Below are 16872 nucleotides of genomic sequence, written 5' to 3' on the forward strand. Positions count from 1 at the left end.
CCAGGGATTCCGTTCCTTGTCATATAAAAAGTCCTGATTCTGGCCACTGTCCCCCTCCCAGCCCTCCCCCTCTAAAACATAAATCTAATCATATTTTCTTCTTGCATAAAAACTTGCAACACCTACTCAGTGTCCTCTGGATAAAGTCTCAGCTCATTAACATGGTAGATGAGACCCCCCACTCTCCTCTCTGTCTCCACCTCCAGCCCCTTTCCTTGCTTCCATTTTATACAACACTCAACTATTTATACCATGTGCCCTGCTGTTCTGAACAGGGTCTGGGAGCACATGAGCCTTAATCAGGATTTAGGGTGGTGGAAACCATCAGAGAAGATTAGAGTCAGCCTCATCAAGATCACCTGGAAGCCCCAAACCTCAACCCAGAAGCTGCACTAGTTCGTATATGCTAATGCTGGAGGTGCTGGGCCTTTCCTGGTCACTGGCTTTCCACCAGGATCCAAGTTTCTGCTGCTCTGGTTCCTAATAATATCTCACTGTGGATGCAACAAGATCTCCACAGAGCTCAACAGGATGGACTAATTGCTTCACCAGCAGGATATCTGACCCCAATTCTCCTTAGGCCAAGGCCATTTGAATTAATACTCAATATCCAAGCTCTTAAATCAGAAGACTGCTTATTTGAGATACAGTGATCAGGAAGAAGCTTCCCATTCCCTTCCACAACCCTTTAGCCGAGAGTAAGCCATTTCTTCTGGACTAACCTTGGCCCACTTCTGGGTACTCTGATTTATCAAACAGATAAATGTCAGGTATTCTTCACTGGATTGGTCCTGTGTGCCTTGACTCTAATTATTGTACTAGGGAAGGAATCATTGCCAGGAATGGGGCTGATCTGGGGGAGGGGGTCTCTTTCTGGAGGTATGTGTGAGACAGGCTGGGCCCTGGGACCTGGTCCCTGGGACACTTGGCTGCAGTCCTTGCACCTGGACAGACGTCTCCTCAAGCAACAAAATACAGAGAAACTATAAGGGACTAAAAAGAACTGTATGCATGGGCAGCTGGGGCAAATTATGGACAACAAGATACAAAAAGACCAAAAAGCCCAACTGCCACTTCTGAAGAGCCTGGAGCAAAAGCAGGGTACTGCGCATGCCCCCTGCACACACCACCACCAGGGAGGGGCAAACCACCTAAGCCATGCCTCTGGCCCAACCCCTCGACCTGCACCTACCCTCACCCCATAAGGAACCAGCTCACTCCCCTCAGCAAACAAGCAAGCAAGCAAGAGAACATGTTGTTTGTTCTCACTCCTTCCTGCTGCAGCAGGGGTCCCAATAAAGTCTTGCCTGAATTTCTTATCTGGCCTCGTATCAATTTCTATTGATTAAGGAGGCCAAGAACCCTGGTTGGTAACATGTGTACCCCACCACAATGGCTCTGTTAGGAATCGGTATATGGAGAATTGATACTCTGAGGCTTCCTTCTTCTTCTACTTCTTTTCTTTTTCTGAGTGCTTAAACAACAAATATTTATTTTTTCACAGTTCTAGAGGCTGGTGCCAGCATGGTCAGGTTCTGGTGAGAGCATTCTTCCTGGCTTGCTAATGGGGATTTCTTGCTGTGTCCTCATATGGTGGAGAGATAGCTCTGGTGTCCATTCCTCTCTTATAAATGTACCAGGTCTATTGGATCACAGCTCTGCCCTTATGATGAGGCTTCCCTCTGGATATCAGAGATGGAAAGAGTCTGGTAGTTGGTCAGTCCCCAGTTGCTGACAGCTTGTGGGGTGGAGTAGGTGTAGAGGACAACCAGCATTGAGGGGTACCTCTTGGGTAGAAAAGGCCCTTGTCCAGTTCTTTCTCTCTCTTTTTTATAAATGCCATGAATGGTTTCGCTTTGGAATGTTTGTCTTTTATATTTACCTGCAAAGGATTTGAGGTCATAAAAAAGAAGCTTCCGTGTACTTTAAGTTCCAGTCTTGTTGGTTCCCTTTGTTATAGCAGTTTAACCTCCCCTATGATTTTTGTCCCTTCTGACTCGAGAGGTAGGGCTGCCTGGATCACTCATTAGAGTGGAAATGTGTGGAGCGTGCCAGGCACGGGATCAAATACTTTACATGCATTATCTCACCTAATTCTCATGATAACCCTATGAATTAACTACGATTATTGACCTATTTCTCACATGCGGAAACTGAGGCTTAGAAAGGTCCAGCCCCATACTGAAAGTCATGGATTCTCTCCTTCACAAATGTGGTTGGAGTGCCTGTGATATGCCAGGCCCTGTTTTAGTCTCTGGAGCTTCCCATACTAAGTGTTGAGTCTGAAATTCCAACACACGTCTTATTCCAGCTCTGCACGTTTAGCTGATGGCCTCAGCTGCTTCCCCTGTAGATGTCATCTGTAACACAGCCTAGATGCTTCGGTCCTTGCTAGTAAGGGTTGATGCTGAATCCTTTTACACCTTCTAGCCCGCATCTGTGTAACACAGAGACAAAAATATAGCTAAAGTTACTTGCCCATGAGGCAAAATTTGCTCTCCTGACTTAAAAAATGCTATAAGGTTTTGACTTCCCCTTTGAGTAAGTCATTTAACTTTGGAAAGAAAATCCTTTAGATCCACAGAGTTAGAAAAGGCACACGGGGTTGAATCAAGGTCCCACCATTTCCAGCTGTGTGACTTTGTGCTTTGGTTTCAACATATTAAAAAAAGAAAAGAGGATATGAACTGACATTGGAGAGTTGTATAAAGGTTGAATTGGCTAATAAATCCAAAGCCCCAAGCACTATGCCTGGCATACAGTAAGGGAAAGATTGGTGGCAGCTTTCATTAAGGAGGATGAAGATTGTAAAGAGGCCACTGGATTCTGCAATTAGGTTAAGGTGAACGTTGAGAGCAGTTCAGTGGAGAGGCGGGGTGGAGGTCCAGCTGTAGGTGAATGAGAGCTCGAGAAAGTGGCACCTTGGGGTGTAAAAACTACCTGCTCTGTAGCTAAATGTGTTGGCTTAGGAAAGGTGAGATGGGGCAGCTTTGACAAGCGACATAGGTTAAGAGGTGGGTTTTATTTTTTTTTTAAATACAATTTTGTTTACACTTTCACTCTTTTCTTTTTTTAATTTATTTTATTTTTATTTATTTATGGCTGTGGTGGGTCTTCATTTTTGTGCGAGGGCTTTCTCTAGTTGCGGCGAGCGGGGGCCACTCTTCATCGTGGTGCGCGGGCCTCTCACTATCGCGGCCTCTCTTGTTGCGGAGCACAGGCTCCAGACGCGCAGGCTCAGCAATTGTGGCTCACGGGCCTAGTTGCTCCGCGGCATGTGGGATCTTCCCAGACCAGGGCTCGAACCCGTGTCCCCTGCATTGGCAGGCAGATTCTCAACCACTGCGCCACCAGGGAAGCCCTGTTGTTTGTTTGTTTGTTTGTTTTAAGTTTTAAAGAGGGAAACTAAGCAGGTTTGACATTTAAGGATTAAAGAGATAGTGGAGAGGTTAGGACTTCAGATAGAAAAAAAAAAAAAATTGATGGAGCAAGGTCTGGAATCTGGTGCATAAAGGACCAAAGTTTGAAATTTAGCTCCTTCTTTCTTTGAGACAGAAGGGGAAGATGGGTGAAGATATATGTAATTTGAAGATACAGGGGAGAGAGACTGAGGCAAAGGCAGCCTGATCAATTCTACTTTCCAGGTGAAGCAGGAAGTATTGTGGTAGTTAGCCTCCGAGATGACCCCCCAACCATCCCCCCTTCCTGGTCCTCACAGCCTGTGTACTTCTCTTCCGCATTGTACCAAGTTTGGCTGTGTGACCAATAGCATAGGGCAGAAGCTATGTGTTATGGGTTGAATTGTGTGCCTCCCAAAAAGGTATGTTGAAGTTCTAACCCCCAGTACCTCAGATGTGACTTTATCAGGAAGTAGGTCTTTACAAAGGTCATTAAGTTAAAATGAGGTCATTAGGGTGGACCCTAATACAATGAGACTGGTGTCCTTATAAAAAGGGGACCACGATGAAGAGTGGCCCCCACTTGCCACAACTAGAGAAAGCCCTCGCACAGAAACGAAGACACAACACAGCCATAAATAAAATAAATAAAAAAAAAGGGACATTTGGGGAATTCCCTGGCAGTCCAGTGATTAGGACTCTGAGCTTCCGCTGCAGGGGGCAGGGGTTCAATCCCTGGTAGGGGGAACTAAGATCCCGCATGCTGTGCGGCACGGCCAAAACAAACCAACCAACAAAAAACAACAGGAACAAAAAAAGGAGGAAATTTGGACACAAATTCAAAGAAAGACAGACAGGTACAGAAGGTAGATGATGTGAAGACACACAGGAAAAGATGGCCATGTGACTGAAGTGACGCATCTCCAAGCCAGGAACACCAAGAATTGCTGGTGAACACCAGAAACTGGGAAGTAGCAAGGAAGGATCCTCCTCTAGAGCTGTCAGAGGGAGCATGGCCTTGCTGACACCTTGATGTAGGACTTCCAGCCTCCAGAACAGTGACACAATACGTTTCTATTGTTTTAACCCACCCAGGTTTTGGTACGTTGTTATGGCAGCCTAGCAAACTAAAACACTATGGTATGTCATTTCTAAGATCAGGTTATGAAAAGATTGTCGTTTCCATCTTGGATGTACTCTCTCTCTCTCAGGTCATTCCTTCTTAAGATAGCTAGCTGCAGGTTGTGAGGACATTCAGGCAGCTTATGGACAGGCCCACATGGAGAAGAACTGAGGTTTCCAGCTAACAGCCAGCAAGGAACTGAGGCCCATCAATAGTCAGGCGAGTGAGCTTGGAAGGAGATCCCTCTAGTTCAGGTAAGACTGCAGCCCCAATCAACACCAACAGCTTACTGTGGGTTCATTTGAGACTCTAAGCCAGAGCCACACAGTCAAACCAGCCCTGAATTCCTGGCTCACAATGACTATGAGATAGTAAATATTTGCTCTCTTAAGCTGCTAAATTTGGGGTAACATGCTACACAGTAATAGATACCCCTGCTAACAATGAAGGAAAAATGGTCACTTGAGAAAAGGAGAGAAAGCATGGGATGGCTGCTGAGATAACAGGAAAGGCAGGAGAAAACCAAAAAATGCGGGTCTGGTTAGTGGTTGCAACTATAGTTGGAAACCACCCGATTAAGGTGCCAGTTAAATATTCAGATTCCTAAGCCTCCAATTCCTGAATCAGGCTCTCTGGGAAAATGGCACGGGGAATCTGCATTTGAAATACAGTAGTGCCCAGATGATTCTTTTCAAGAACCACTGAGTTAGAGGATAATTGAGAGTAGAGGTAAAAGTGGAACAGAAACAGCAACTAAAGCTAGAATTTAAATTGGGTGTTAATTCATAGCACAAACTGATATCAAATAACCACACTGCTATGGACCTGTAAAGAATTTCTAATTTTTGTCAACAAATTCTGAATTAGTGGGAATTACTTTCTATCTCTGCCTTAAAAAATATTCTCAGGAGGTTTTTAAAAATTTTTTTTTAATTTTTATTTTTTTGGCTGTGCTGGGTCTTCGTTTCTGTGCGTGGGCTTTCTCTAGTTGCAGCGAGCGGGGGCTACTCTTTGCTGCAGTGCACGGGCTTCTCATTGTGGTGGCCTCTCTTGTTGTGGAGCACGGGCTCTAGGCATATGGGCTTCAGCAGTTGCAGCACCCGGGCTCAGTAGTTGCAGCACGCAGGCCCTAGAGCGCGTGGGCTTCAGTAGTTGTGGCGTGTGGGCTTAGTTCCTCAGCGGCATGTGGGATCTTCCCGGACCAGGGATCGAACCCATGTCCCCTGCATTGGCAGGCGGATTCTTAACCACTGTGCCACCAGGGAAGTCCTTCTCAGGAGTTCTTATGCTAACCTTTGCTCCTTCTCTCTAAAAATACTGCCCTATTTCTCCTTCAGTTCAATCCCTATGCAGAGATGCTCTGCCTATTCTAATTTCTACCTCACTCTAAACTTCTCTGGCCTTGGTGGTGAGAACTCTGCAAATTCAGAAGTGTTTCCTGTTTCTGGGATTTCTGGGGCCACTCTACTGCACAGAAAGTTATCCCATGAAGGTCATGCTGCAGCTTTTGTGATCAGGGCTGTGGCAGGAAAATCTGTAAGTGGGATGTTCTGGGCAGAACAGAGCACTAGATTCTCTAAGCCCCAGTTTCCTCATTTAAACAATGTTATAACACCTACATGGAAGGGCTGGCCTGAGGATTGACTGAGATAATGGGAGTAATGTCCTTATCACCATGCCTGGAACATAATAGTGGCTCAGGAAATGGCAGCTGTCAATTTTAAAAGGGATGGTAAGGAGAATATGCTTAGGTGCCCTGAATTTAATCTTGATGTTAGAATGGTTTGTGTCCCAATCAGGGCTCCAGCCACAACCTGAGTGACATATGAGTATTTGGAGCAGGGAAGATGGTTTTTATGGAGAACAAAAAAGGGAGTTCCTGAACCTAGGTCAGTATTAGAGAATACTCCTGGCTGAGGATTAGAATCACCTGCAGCCCTTACTAACAAACTAGGACTCCTCCCCAGGCCAATTAAAGCAGAATTTCTGCCAGTAGGACTCAGGCAGCAGAAAGCTTCAAATACTTCCCAGGTGATTTTAGTATACAGCTGGTGCTAAGAAAGACTCATCTAGGGACTCAAATTAAAGTAGTGGGTTCACAGGTATTTTAATTACTGTGCACTATATTAAACAACAACAACCAAAGCAGGATGTAGCAATAGAAGTCAGATGAGTATGTAGGTGTGAATCTGAGTCAAAAATCGAACATTTGAAAAAAACATAAATTTCCAAGAGAAATTATTTAAGGATACTTATTGTTTTAAAAAAAATTGTTAGTATTATTATCTAGAAGCAAGGAAGTCAACACTTGTAATGTTGGGAGTTTTGGATAGGAATTTTTAAGCATCTGGTGATATTTAGGACATTTTCAGAAAAACAGAATTGTTGGTCAGAATGAATATTTTTCCTTAGGCATATAGTAGTGTCATATTAAGTGGAAAACAGATAAAAATTTGAATATACACTTTAGATCATAAATATATTAAAGAAACATGGGAAAATGCCCATGATTAAGTTTTATGAATAAAACCCCTCATGATACCATGATACCATATATATGAGGATGATTCATATTTTGAAAATACAGTTGTGCTCATAGAAAAACACTAAAGGGAAATTATAAAAAAACCTAGATAGTTATCCCTTAGGGTTGGAAATAAGAATGACCTTTTTTTTTTTGATTAATTAATTAATTAATTTATTTATGGTTGTGTTGGGTCTTCGCTTCTGTGCGAGGGCTTTCTCCAGTTGCGGCGAGTGGAGCACAGGCTCCAGACGCACAGGCTCAGTAGTTGTGGCTCACGGGCTTAGTTGCTCCGCGGCATGTGGGATCTTCCCAGACCAGGGCTCGAACCCGTGTCCTCTGCATTGGCAGGCAGATTGTCAACCACTGTGCCACCAGGGAAGCCCCCAAGAATGACCTTTTAAATTCTCATATCTATGTTTTAAAAAATGATGAGGTATTACTTTTGAATTGGAAAAAAAATTAAAGTCAGAAAAAAAAACACACATAAGAAGGAAATACAGCAAAATATAAGCAGAGGTTGATTTGATGAGAGGAGATTGTGAGCATTCCCTTCTTTCGATTATTCTTCCTGTTGAACATTTTTGTGACAATGAGTATCTATTTCTTTTTATAATTGGAACAAAAGAAACTATTTAAAAATAAAGATCAAATCCTGTCTCCTTGTTTATGAGTTTACTTTCTGACAAAGGGAGTTGGGTGAAGCATTTACAGAGCAGTTTGAAGTTTAGGAATCACTTAGCTCAGGGGTATGCAAACGTTTTCCGAAAAGGGCCAGGTAGTAATTATTCTAGGTTTTTTGGTCTATATGGTCTCTGTCGAAAGTATTCAGCTCTGCTTTTGTGGCAGGACAACAGATATAGACACTAAGCAAATGAACAGGAGTGGCTGTGTTCCAAAAAAACTTTATTGATGGATACTGACCTTTGAATTTTATATAATTTTCATGTGTCATGAAATATTATTCTTCTTTGGATTCCCCTCCCCCTATTATTAAAAATGTAAAATCATCCTCAGGCCATACAAAAACAGTTGAGAGGCTGGATTAGGCCCAAAGGCCATACTTTGCTGACTCCTGAGTTAGATAAAAATCAGGGATGTGATGAAGGAAACTTCCCACAGTTATGCTGAAAGTCTCCCAGAGAGATGGCTTTGATAAACTCTGTTTATTTTAATCTGTAATTTCTTTGCATCTTTTTTCCTTTACTAAAGATTTGCTACTCACTTGGATGTCTTAGGAAAAAGATGCCAAGTCATTTTGTTGAAACATTAATATAGGAACAGGAACACCTGAAAGAAATGCTAATGCAAACCCAGGTCTACAAATACTGAGTCTTTTCTGTGCTAGGCATTCCTGGAGACAAAAACATGAATAACACATATCTTTATTATAGGTCAGTGGTGAAGGAATTATAGGGGTGTACACAGAATATTGTAGGATCACATAGAAGGGAGAGTAATTCTGCTCATGGAAGATGACTTTGTGTTTATTGGAGAAGTTGGTAAGAAAATCTGGTAGGGAGAAAGGCAGTTTTCATGGAAAAAACAAACACTGCAGAAGACAAGTTGTTTAGAATAGAGTAGATTAAGTCACTAGGAACTACTAATGAACAATTTGTGGAAGTCACAAACTTTTTAACAGTAAATAAATCAAGAGACTTTATTAAAAAATTAATCCTGAAGAAAATCACAACACCTCGGGCTGAGAGCAGCTACTTTTTTTATGGTGTACAGCACCATCATTCTTCTTTTTCACCCCAGAAAATATTTTCCAGATTACTTTCTCTTATTGCAGCAAAAATAATGTTTAGTGAGTGAAATCACAAGATGTTGCTTCCATATTCAACACAGAATGTAGAAAATAATTGGGAGGCTGATTTTTTTTTTAATTATGCAGAAAGCAAACAAATGCAATTAAATAAGTACAGGTTTGGAACAATTTGTGCATGATAAAATGCCTATGTTTATCAGGCTAGCAGCTAAAAGTAAGTGTTTTAATTTAACAAATACATATTTTCTTTTAAATCCATCCTTAATTTGCCACACCATAACTAACTTCACAATTTTGCTCTGTACTCGCAGAGGCGCTTTTAAAAATAAATGTACAAATGTATGAATGGATGAGTTCATGCCATACAAACTATCCAAGTTCTAATCCAGAGTTCCCAAGGGCCCTGGAGGTCAGAGTAGGGCTGGTAGCTCTGCTCTTTCTTGAACTACTTTATTTCTGTGTAACTCTAGTTGCAAGCAGCAACCCTAGATTCTGGGCATCTGTCAAAAATGGGGTTAAATTAAAGAAAAGTAACTTTTTCACCATCATTCTCTTTACTGCCTAAATTTCTAAGCCTGCCAACCTTACTGGGAAAATGCAGAGTTAAGAATGTAAAGGGCTACCGTTTCACACTTACTTTGAAAACACACTTTCTGTTTCTGAAGAATGGTAGACTTTTATGTGTTACATTACAGAAACAGGCACAGGAGTTAACCAAATACCGTTTGGATTTAAAAGTAGCTTGAAACACCTTCTTAGCCAGCACAATCCTAGAGTGTGGAAAAGCAGAAGTCTGCATTCTGGCCTCAATTTCAGATGGCCTTCCAGCCACAGTCCCGATTTCAGTATCTCATGACCCCCAAACCTTCCATTTAAACAATACTGCAGCTCCTTAGACTTCTTACTATAACTAACCCGTAAGTCCGTGATATGGTTAAAATATTCACTTGAGCATCAGGGAGCGCCCTCCAAAGTGCAACCGTAAATTGCAAGCAGCAAGGGGTCAGAGGTGGCCAGATATTTTTGCAAAGCCTGAGTTTCTTTCACCCAGTATGCTTCAGGGTATTAAAAAAAAAAACTTCAGATAAAAAAGAGGTGTGGGGACTTCCCTGGTGGTCCAGTGGTTAAGAATCAGGGTTTCCACCGCAGGGGGCACAGGTATGATCCCTGGTCGGGGAACTAAGATCCTGCATGCCGCAGCACGGCGAAAACAAACAAACAAACAAAAGGTGTCATTTGCCTTAGGGTATTTTTATGGGGGAGATAATTATGAACTGAACTTCCCGGCCTAAGGGGAACCAGCCAGTCTTCCACCGCGGCCCCTCCGGCGCCGAGAACCTGACGGCCACGCCCATGCCAGGTCCCTCCCCTCGGCCCCGCCCACCGCGAGTGCGGGTCACTTAGGCCATCACCATAAAGAGGCCCGGCCCCCCGACACCTCTTTCCCCGAGCCAATGGGGCGGTGCCAGGGGCGGTCCCGGAAGTGACGCAGGGACGCGCCCTCCATTTTGTGGGACGCCAGAGCAGCTAAGTGCGTCAGTTGTGGAGAGACGTAGCCGAGTTGAGTCCTGGTCTGCGGGGAGGCTGCCGGCTCCGTCGCAGACTACGGACCTCTCTGCGTCTCAGCTGCCAAAGATCCTGTCCGGTAGGTGAGTGGCTCACTTTGAGGGAAAGGCTTCTCGGATCGAGGCTTCTTCATGGCCGCTCAGATCGCGAGTGGTCAGGGCTGCTCTCTGTGCGGAGGACGGCGTCCAATGAGCGCAGTTTATTCGAGGTGGGCGTTGGGGCACGTCTCCCTTTGGGTATTGTTTGAGGGGACCTGACGGGGGAGGGGCGGTCCTGGTCACGGTCGTTTTTACAGAGGGGTTGTGTGCCCCTCCCTGCCTCCTTACTTTACTCTCCGAACCCGGCGAGTAGTGGGCCGAGACCTTTGCTCGGGGTGTGGTCGGGGCTGTCCCAGGGCGGGTACGGTGACCCGGAGCGGTGGGGTCGGGAGAGGGGGAGGGGACAGGGAGTTTGGCACGCGCGGTTGTCCCCACCGCCGGCTCCGAGGCCGCCATTTTGTGCCTGCTCCGCGGCCGCCCGCCGCCGTCTGCGCAGGCGAGGCGGTGGCGTCGCGAGATTCCGGCTTCCACCCGCTGTGACTCTCCTGGGAGGCGGCGACGCGCGCGCGGCCCGTCGCCATTGGGCTGGCCTTGCGGAGGGGGGGTCGGCTCCGCCCGCACTTCTCGGCCTTTCCTGACTGCGGCAGACGGGAGGGGGCCAGAAGAGCCGGGGAGAGAGTGCGGCTGCGCAGTTCCAGAGGCGGCAGTGGGCGTTGCGGTTGCTGCGGTCTGGGCCCAGGGAAGGATCGTGTTGGGAGCCGAGTTTTAATTTTGTCTGCAAGGGACCTGGCCTAGTTAAGAGGCACTGTTGGCAGTCTTGTTTATAACATCACCGGGTAAACATTTTATTTTATGCCGTTTATGTTTTTGATCCCTTGACCAGGCATTTTTCTGACATTTCACCGGTATTATCTCAATGGAATTATTTCCTGACAGGAGGTACTAGCCGGACATGAGTGGCTGTCGCGTATTCATCGGGAGGCTAAATCCAGCGGCCCGGGAGAAAGACGTGGAAAGATTCTTCAAGGGGTATGGACGAATACGAGATATTGATCTGAAAAGAGGCTTTGGTTTTGTGGTGAGTATTTAGAACTGGTTGACTTATCGGTTGTTAAGAGGGTAAAGATTGTGGTAAGCAGTGCCTTTGATTTTATTGAGTCCAGGTAGAGTATCTTTAGGAAATGCTTTGCATCCTTAAGGCAGTGAATTTTCTGAAGGGATAAAAGAGTCTCACTACTGGCTGAGAGAAGTCACTGCTGGTCGCTTTTTGATGGGGCTGAGCTGTATGCTGTTGTCATTAAGATACTCTTCCTGGGCTTTCACAGGTATTTACTGGTTTTAATGGGTTGTAGAATACACTTTTAAAGCCGTGTGAAGCATTTGGGTTTTTTCACGTTTGTATTTTAGGAATTTGAGGATCCCAGGGATGCAGATGATGCCGTATATGAACTTGATGGAAAAGAACTCTGCAGTGAAAGGTGAGGACCTCGTTTTTAGTTTTATCACTAGTTAGCACCACAGAAATAGAGCAGACGAGGTCAGCTGGGTATTTATTTCTAAATAGGTCTCTTACATAGCTTAAGTGGGTAATGAAGATGTTTCTTCCCTTTCTGTAGGGTTACAATTGAACATGCTCGGGCTCGATCTCGAGGTGGAAGAGGTAGAGGACGCTACTCAGACCGTTTTAGTAGTCGCAGACCTCGAAATGATAGACGGTATGTGATGGATGGTGGATGGCTGCTTCGAACAAGCGTTACTGCAGGAGGAGTCTTTAATGTTTAAAAACCATTAGCGATAAGTGATTTTGCTGTTTATGTATAATCAGTTCTGTTACGTCCACTGTTCCTGTAAGTGTGTGAGTCATAAAGTAATGCAGAAACTGTTGGCGGAAGTCATTTGAATGACTTGTCATATCTGATTGCTTGAACTTGCCCACAACTGAACACCATAAGTGCACGTTGCTTCATTTCTTCCATTGTGAGCGCTCATTTTCTTCCTCAGAAATGCTCCACCTGTAAGAACAGAAAATCGGCTTATAGTTGAGAATTTATCTTCAAGAGTCAGCTGGCAGGTTTGTTGAAATACAGTTTTGAGATATTTCAATGTGGCTTTTTAAATATTAGTGGGTAGCTAATGTTTTTATTAATGTTTTATTAAAAGTAGTTTTATTTTTAAATTAATGGACTTAATCGTAATTTTAAAATTTTAATTAAATGTAATTGGGGGATATTTCAAACTTTAATATTAGTGATCAAATGTAAATGTTTTGAGGATATATTTTCTTGTTTTTTAAAATCAATTTTAACCAAATATTAAACCCTTTATTTGCCAGCCTATCTGTGTCGTTGGCCTTATGACGAGGAGTGCCTGTGGGTTATCCTAATCGTTGTCTTGGTCACTCTTGGTTGGGCCTGGTTGACTTTGCCAGTCAGCTCCTACAGTGATCAATTGGCCACCTCTAGATCTGTGTTTGCCGGTCTAGACGTAATCGGTGCACTTCCTTGAAGTGCCAGGTTGCAGCGATCCCAGAGCGTTGATAACGTGATCTGATCCCTAAGTTGAGAGCTGTCTTCCTGTAACGCTTCCGAATAAGAGGTCCTGGTCGAAAAGAGTTGAAAGATACGAAATTAGGTGGTCGTTGGAATCCTGATCGCAGTAAAGTGGTCCTTGGTAACTACACAAGAGTAGAACATGTCTGCATCCGCCAGTAGTCCGCTGATAGGGAGGGCTGTGCGATTAAAGGCTTCCATCGATTGGGTAGTGTCCTTCAAGTGGGTGGCGAAGAGCCAGTCGGGCATATGTCATGAAGGTTTCTCCGACCGATTAATGGTTTGCTGCTTGACTAGCCTAGGGAAATAATAATAAAGGTAAAGTAAACTTTTTTAATGACATATGGGGCACAAGATAATTGGTGTCTTGTAAATGTTCTGTTTTTAAATATAAAATTTCTACTTTAGTCTTTACTTTAAAAATATGTATTGTTTCTTTTTGTTTTGTTTTTGTTTTTTGTTTTGTTTTTTTCCTTTTGTATTGAGCTCAGTATAGACTAATACTACTTTAATGTTAAAATCTGAATTTCCTGGCATTTTGCTTAAAAGCAATATGCTATTTGCTTATTTCGTGCCCTGACATATATTATTTTTAAATTCTGATAGAATACAAGTGTGGTGAATACCATGTTTGTACTTTATCTAACATCTTCTCTTTCAGTAGTCTTGTTTTTATACAATGTGGTTGTTTGTGTGTCATGTTTCCTTTTCTCTGCTTAACACAATCGTCTTGTGTTAAGGATCTCAAAGATTTCATGAGACAAGCTGGGGAAGTAACCTTTGCGGATGCACATCGACCTAAATTAAATGAAGGGTGAGTATGTACTGGAGTATGAGAGCCTTTTAAAGTATTCTGAAAGTTTTACTCTGAATGTTTGAGCTCTCAAAATTTGGACATGCTGGAATGTAGCAGTTCTCAATCAGGGTTGAGTTTGCCCCTCAGGGTACATGTGGCAGTTCTGGAGACGTTTTGGTTGTCATGATTGAGGGTGCTGCTGGCATCTTGCGAGAAGAGGTCTGGGATGTTAGTGATCATCCTATAGTGCACAGGAAAGCTTCTCACCCCCAAAGAATCAGCTAGCTTAAAATGTCAACGGTTTGGAGGTTGCAAAGTCTTGCTCTCATGCTGTTTTATCTGTAAAGAGATGACTCAATATAGCAATAGCAAAATGAACATTAAAAAGGTACTTAAACTAGACTGATAACGTAGTTTGTGAGACTACAAGAAGTATGTAACTTTACAAATGGCATTTTTTTCTTTGTAGGGTAGTTGAGTTTGCCTCTTATGGTGACTTAAAGAATGCTATTGAAAAACTTTCTGGAAAAGAAATAAATGGGAGAAAAATCAAATTAATTGAAGGCAGCAAAAGGCACAGGTATCTCTTTAAATTGTTTTTTAATATAAATTTATTTTTTTAATTTTGGCTGTGTTGGGTCTTCATTGCAGCGCTTGGGCTTTCATAGTTGCGGCGAGTGGGGGCTACTCTTCGTTGCTGTGCGTGGGCTTCTCATTGCGGTGGCTTCTCTTATTGCGGAGCACGGGCTCTAGGTGCTCAGGCGTCAGTAGTTGCAGCATCCGGGCTCACTAGTTGTGGCTCGTGGGCTCTAGAGCACAGGCTCAGTAGTTGTGGCGCACGAGCTTAGTTGCTCCGCGGCGTGTGGATTCTTCCTGAACCGGGTATCAAACCCGTTTCCCCTGCATTGGCAGGCGGATTCTTAATCACTGCACCACCAGGGACGTCCTGTTTAAATTTTTAGGTCAAAGTTTTATTTAATGGATTTGTAGGGCCTGCTACTTAGTGTTTTTTGTTTTTTGTTTTCTGTTTTTTTTTCTTTCCTAGTAGGTCACGAAGCAGGTCTCGTTCCCGGAGCAGGAGTTCCTCGAGGTCTCGTAGCCGATCTCGTTCCCGGAGTCGCAAGTCTTACAGCCGGTCCAGGAGCCGGAGCCGGAGCCGGAGCCGGAGCAAGTCCCGTTCTGTTAGTAGGTCTCCTGTGCCTGAGAAGAGCCAGAAACGTGGTTCTTCAAGTAGATCTAAGTCTCCAGCATCTGTGGATCGCCAGAGGTCCAGGTCCAGGTCCAGGTCCCGGTCAAGGTCCAGATCAGTTGACAGTGGCAATTAAACTGTAAATAACTTGCCCTGGGGGCCTTCTTTTTCTAAAAAAAAAAAAAAAAAAAATTCCCAAACCATACTTGCTAAAAATTCTGGTAAGTATGTGCTTTTCTGTGGGGGTGGGATTTGGAGGGGGGTTGGGCTGGGTTGGGCTGGGTATCTTTGTAGATGTGGACCACCAGGGGTTGTTGAAAACTAATTGTATTAAATGTTTTTGATAAGCCTTCTGCTCACATTTTTGTGAATGTCTGAAGTATATAGTTTGTGTATATTGACAGAGCTCTTTTATAACTAAAGCAAATTTAATTTTTTTGTACTAGAAAAAATTTGAACGTTTTAGTTCCTGGTTATTCAAATATGTTAATACAGAATTAGTTTAATGCCTCACTTAAACTAATTAATAGCTTTGGACACTTAAAAGAGCTCTAAATTTGCTTGTACGTAAAGGCTTAATTTGAGTTTTCCTTGTTAGGGTCAAGGGTGTCCGTCCACCCACCCTTTAACAGCTGCCTGGCAAAGACGTTAAAGCAGCTGTTTGTTATTGATAATAAAAGATTATAAAACTGCTTTTGTCTGTTTTGTTTGAAGGAAGTACGGCTACATCCTCCTTCCCCATGCACATTTGACACATTTAAAATCCCTGGTAGAGAGGGCTGTAGTAGTGAGGTATGGTGAGCCTTTTTTTTTTTTTTTTAATTAGTACCGTTGACATTTCTTGGCTAGTCAGAAGATGGGCAAAGAAGTGTGAACTGTTCAAAACAGTGATGACTAACAGTTGTTACGACAGTTTCCCTTGTGTGTGATCCTCCTTTCCTTTAACCACCCAGTTTTATTTGGCATCATGTTATTTAGGCCTTCCATAGCCAAGAGAAGGACAATTTGGGAAGCAAGATTGTAAAATTTAATGTTTCATGCCTCACTTAAAGGTTGTAATATAATTTTGATGGTCGGAGATCATCACGTAAAACTTTTTTAAAATCACTGCACATGAATGCTTGAAGGGGCTTTCACATGCTTTTTCTTGTAGTCCTGAGACATGGATGTAACAGTCTGTTAAAGGGAAAACAGTTGGGTAGTGAAAACTGCCTAAGGTTCTACATCCATCTCTATTAAGTGTTAGAGCCCTATACCTATAGGAAATTAGTTTTATTGTTTCTTCTAGGAATTTCATAGACTCATTTGAGTGCTAGTCTAGGTAAATACTTGTAAGCATAACAGTGAATAACACATAGTGGCCACTATTAAGTGCCTTGTCTGTGTAGTCACTGAATCCTTAACTATTATATGTAGTATATATGTAATTCCTGGTATTAGAACCCAGGAAGTCTAGTTCCAGAACCCCCAAACCACTCCACACTCATCTGACCTAACCTTTCAGGGATTTTGAGGAACGCAGAATTAGAAACCCTGGAAAGATTGGGCTTCCCCGAAGTGTGGGGATTGGGTAGTGGGAATCTCCATGTGTGGAGGCTAGGGTTAAAAGTTCTTGGCATGAAGGAAGGCTTCCCTGTGTTCGAGACTGCAGGACTCAGGCCATAAAATTGTGAAGCTGATCTTTTTAACGCAAACTCTTCTAGAGAGAGTTTGTGTGGTATACTTGTTTATTCACTTAGATGTGGGGTACTCTGCTTACTAAATGGGAACCTAGGTTTTTTTTCTTTACAATGTATCTGAAATGGAGAGGCACAATTATTTTCCCCCTCGGGCTTTTTAGATATGGTAACAGGGTGGCGTGGTGTATGTTTGACGTTTTACCAGTGACTTTTCACCTATCAAATAGGTAGCATCAGTG

General features: G+C 43.4%; 1 protein-coding gene across 6 annotated transcripts; it reads left to right on the forward strand.

Annotated features, from left to right (window-relative positions):
* Positions 1–10325: 10325 nt before the first annotated feature.
* On the forward strand, positions 10326–15646 carry SRSF5 (serine and arginine rich splicing factor 5). 6 transcript variants are annotated; one of them, XM_059914515.1, is made up of 9 exons: positions 10328–10590; positions 11203–11256; positions 11357–11498; positions 11828–11898; positions 12037–12135; positions 12422–12491; positions 13710–13783; positions 14235–14345; positions 14811–15646. In XM_059914515.1, exons 3-9 carry the CDS (start codon positions 11373–11375, stop codon positions 15088–15090), a joined length of 831 nt encoding a protein of 276 aa, XP_059770498.1. In that variant the 5' UTR covers positions 10328–10590; positions 11203–11256; positions 11357–11372; the 3' UTR covers positions 15091–15646. The 6 variants fall into 6 exon arrangements, with proteins under 6 accessions (XP_059770501.1, XP_059770500.1, XP_059770498.1 ...); XM_059914517.1 differs by lacking the exon at positions 11203–11256 and having other exon boundaries at positions 10327–10590; positions 14814–15646; XM_059914513.1 differs by lacking the exon at positions 11203–11256.
* The last annotated feature ends 1226 nt before the right edge of the window (positions 15647–16872 follow it).

Source organism: Balaenoptera ricei, chromosome 2 (genome assembly GCF_028023285.1).
Source record: "Balaenoptera ricei isolate mBalRic1 chromosome 2, mBalRic1.hap2, whole genome shotgun sequence".
NCBI lineage: Eukaryota > Metazoa > Chordata > Mammalia > Artiodactyla > Balaenopteridae > Balaenoptera > Balaenoptera ricei.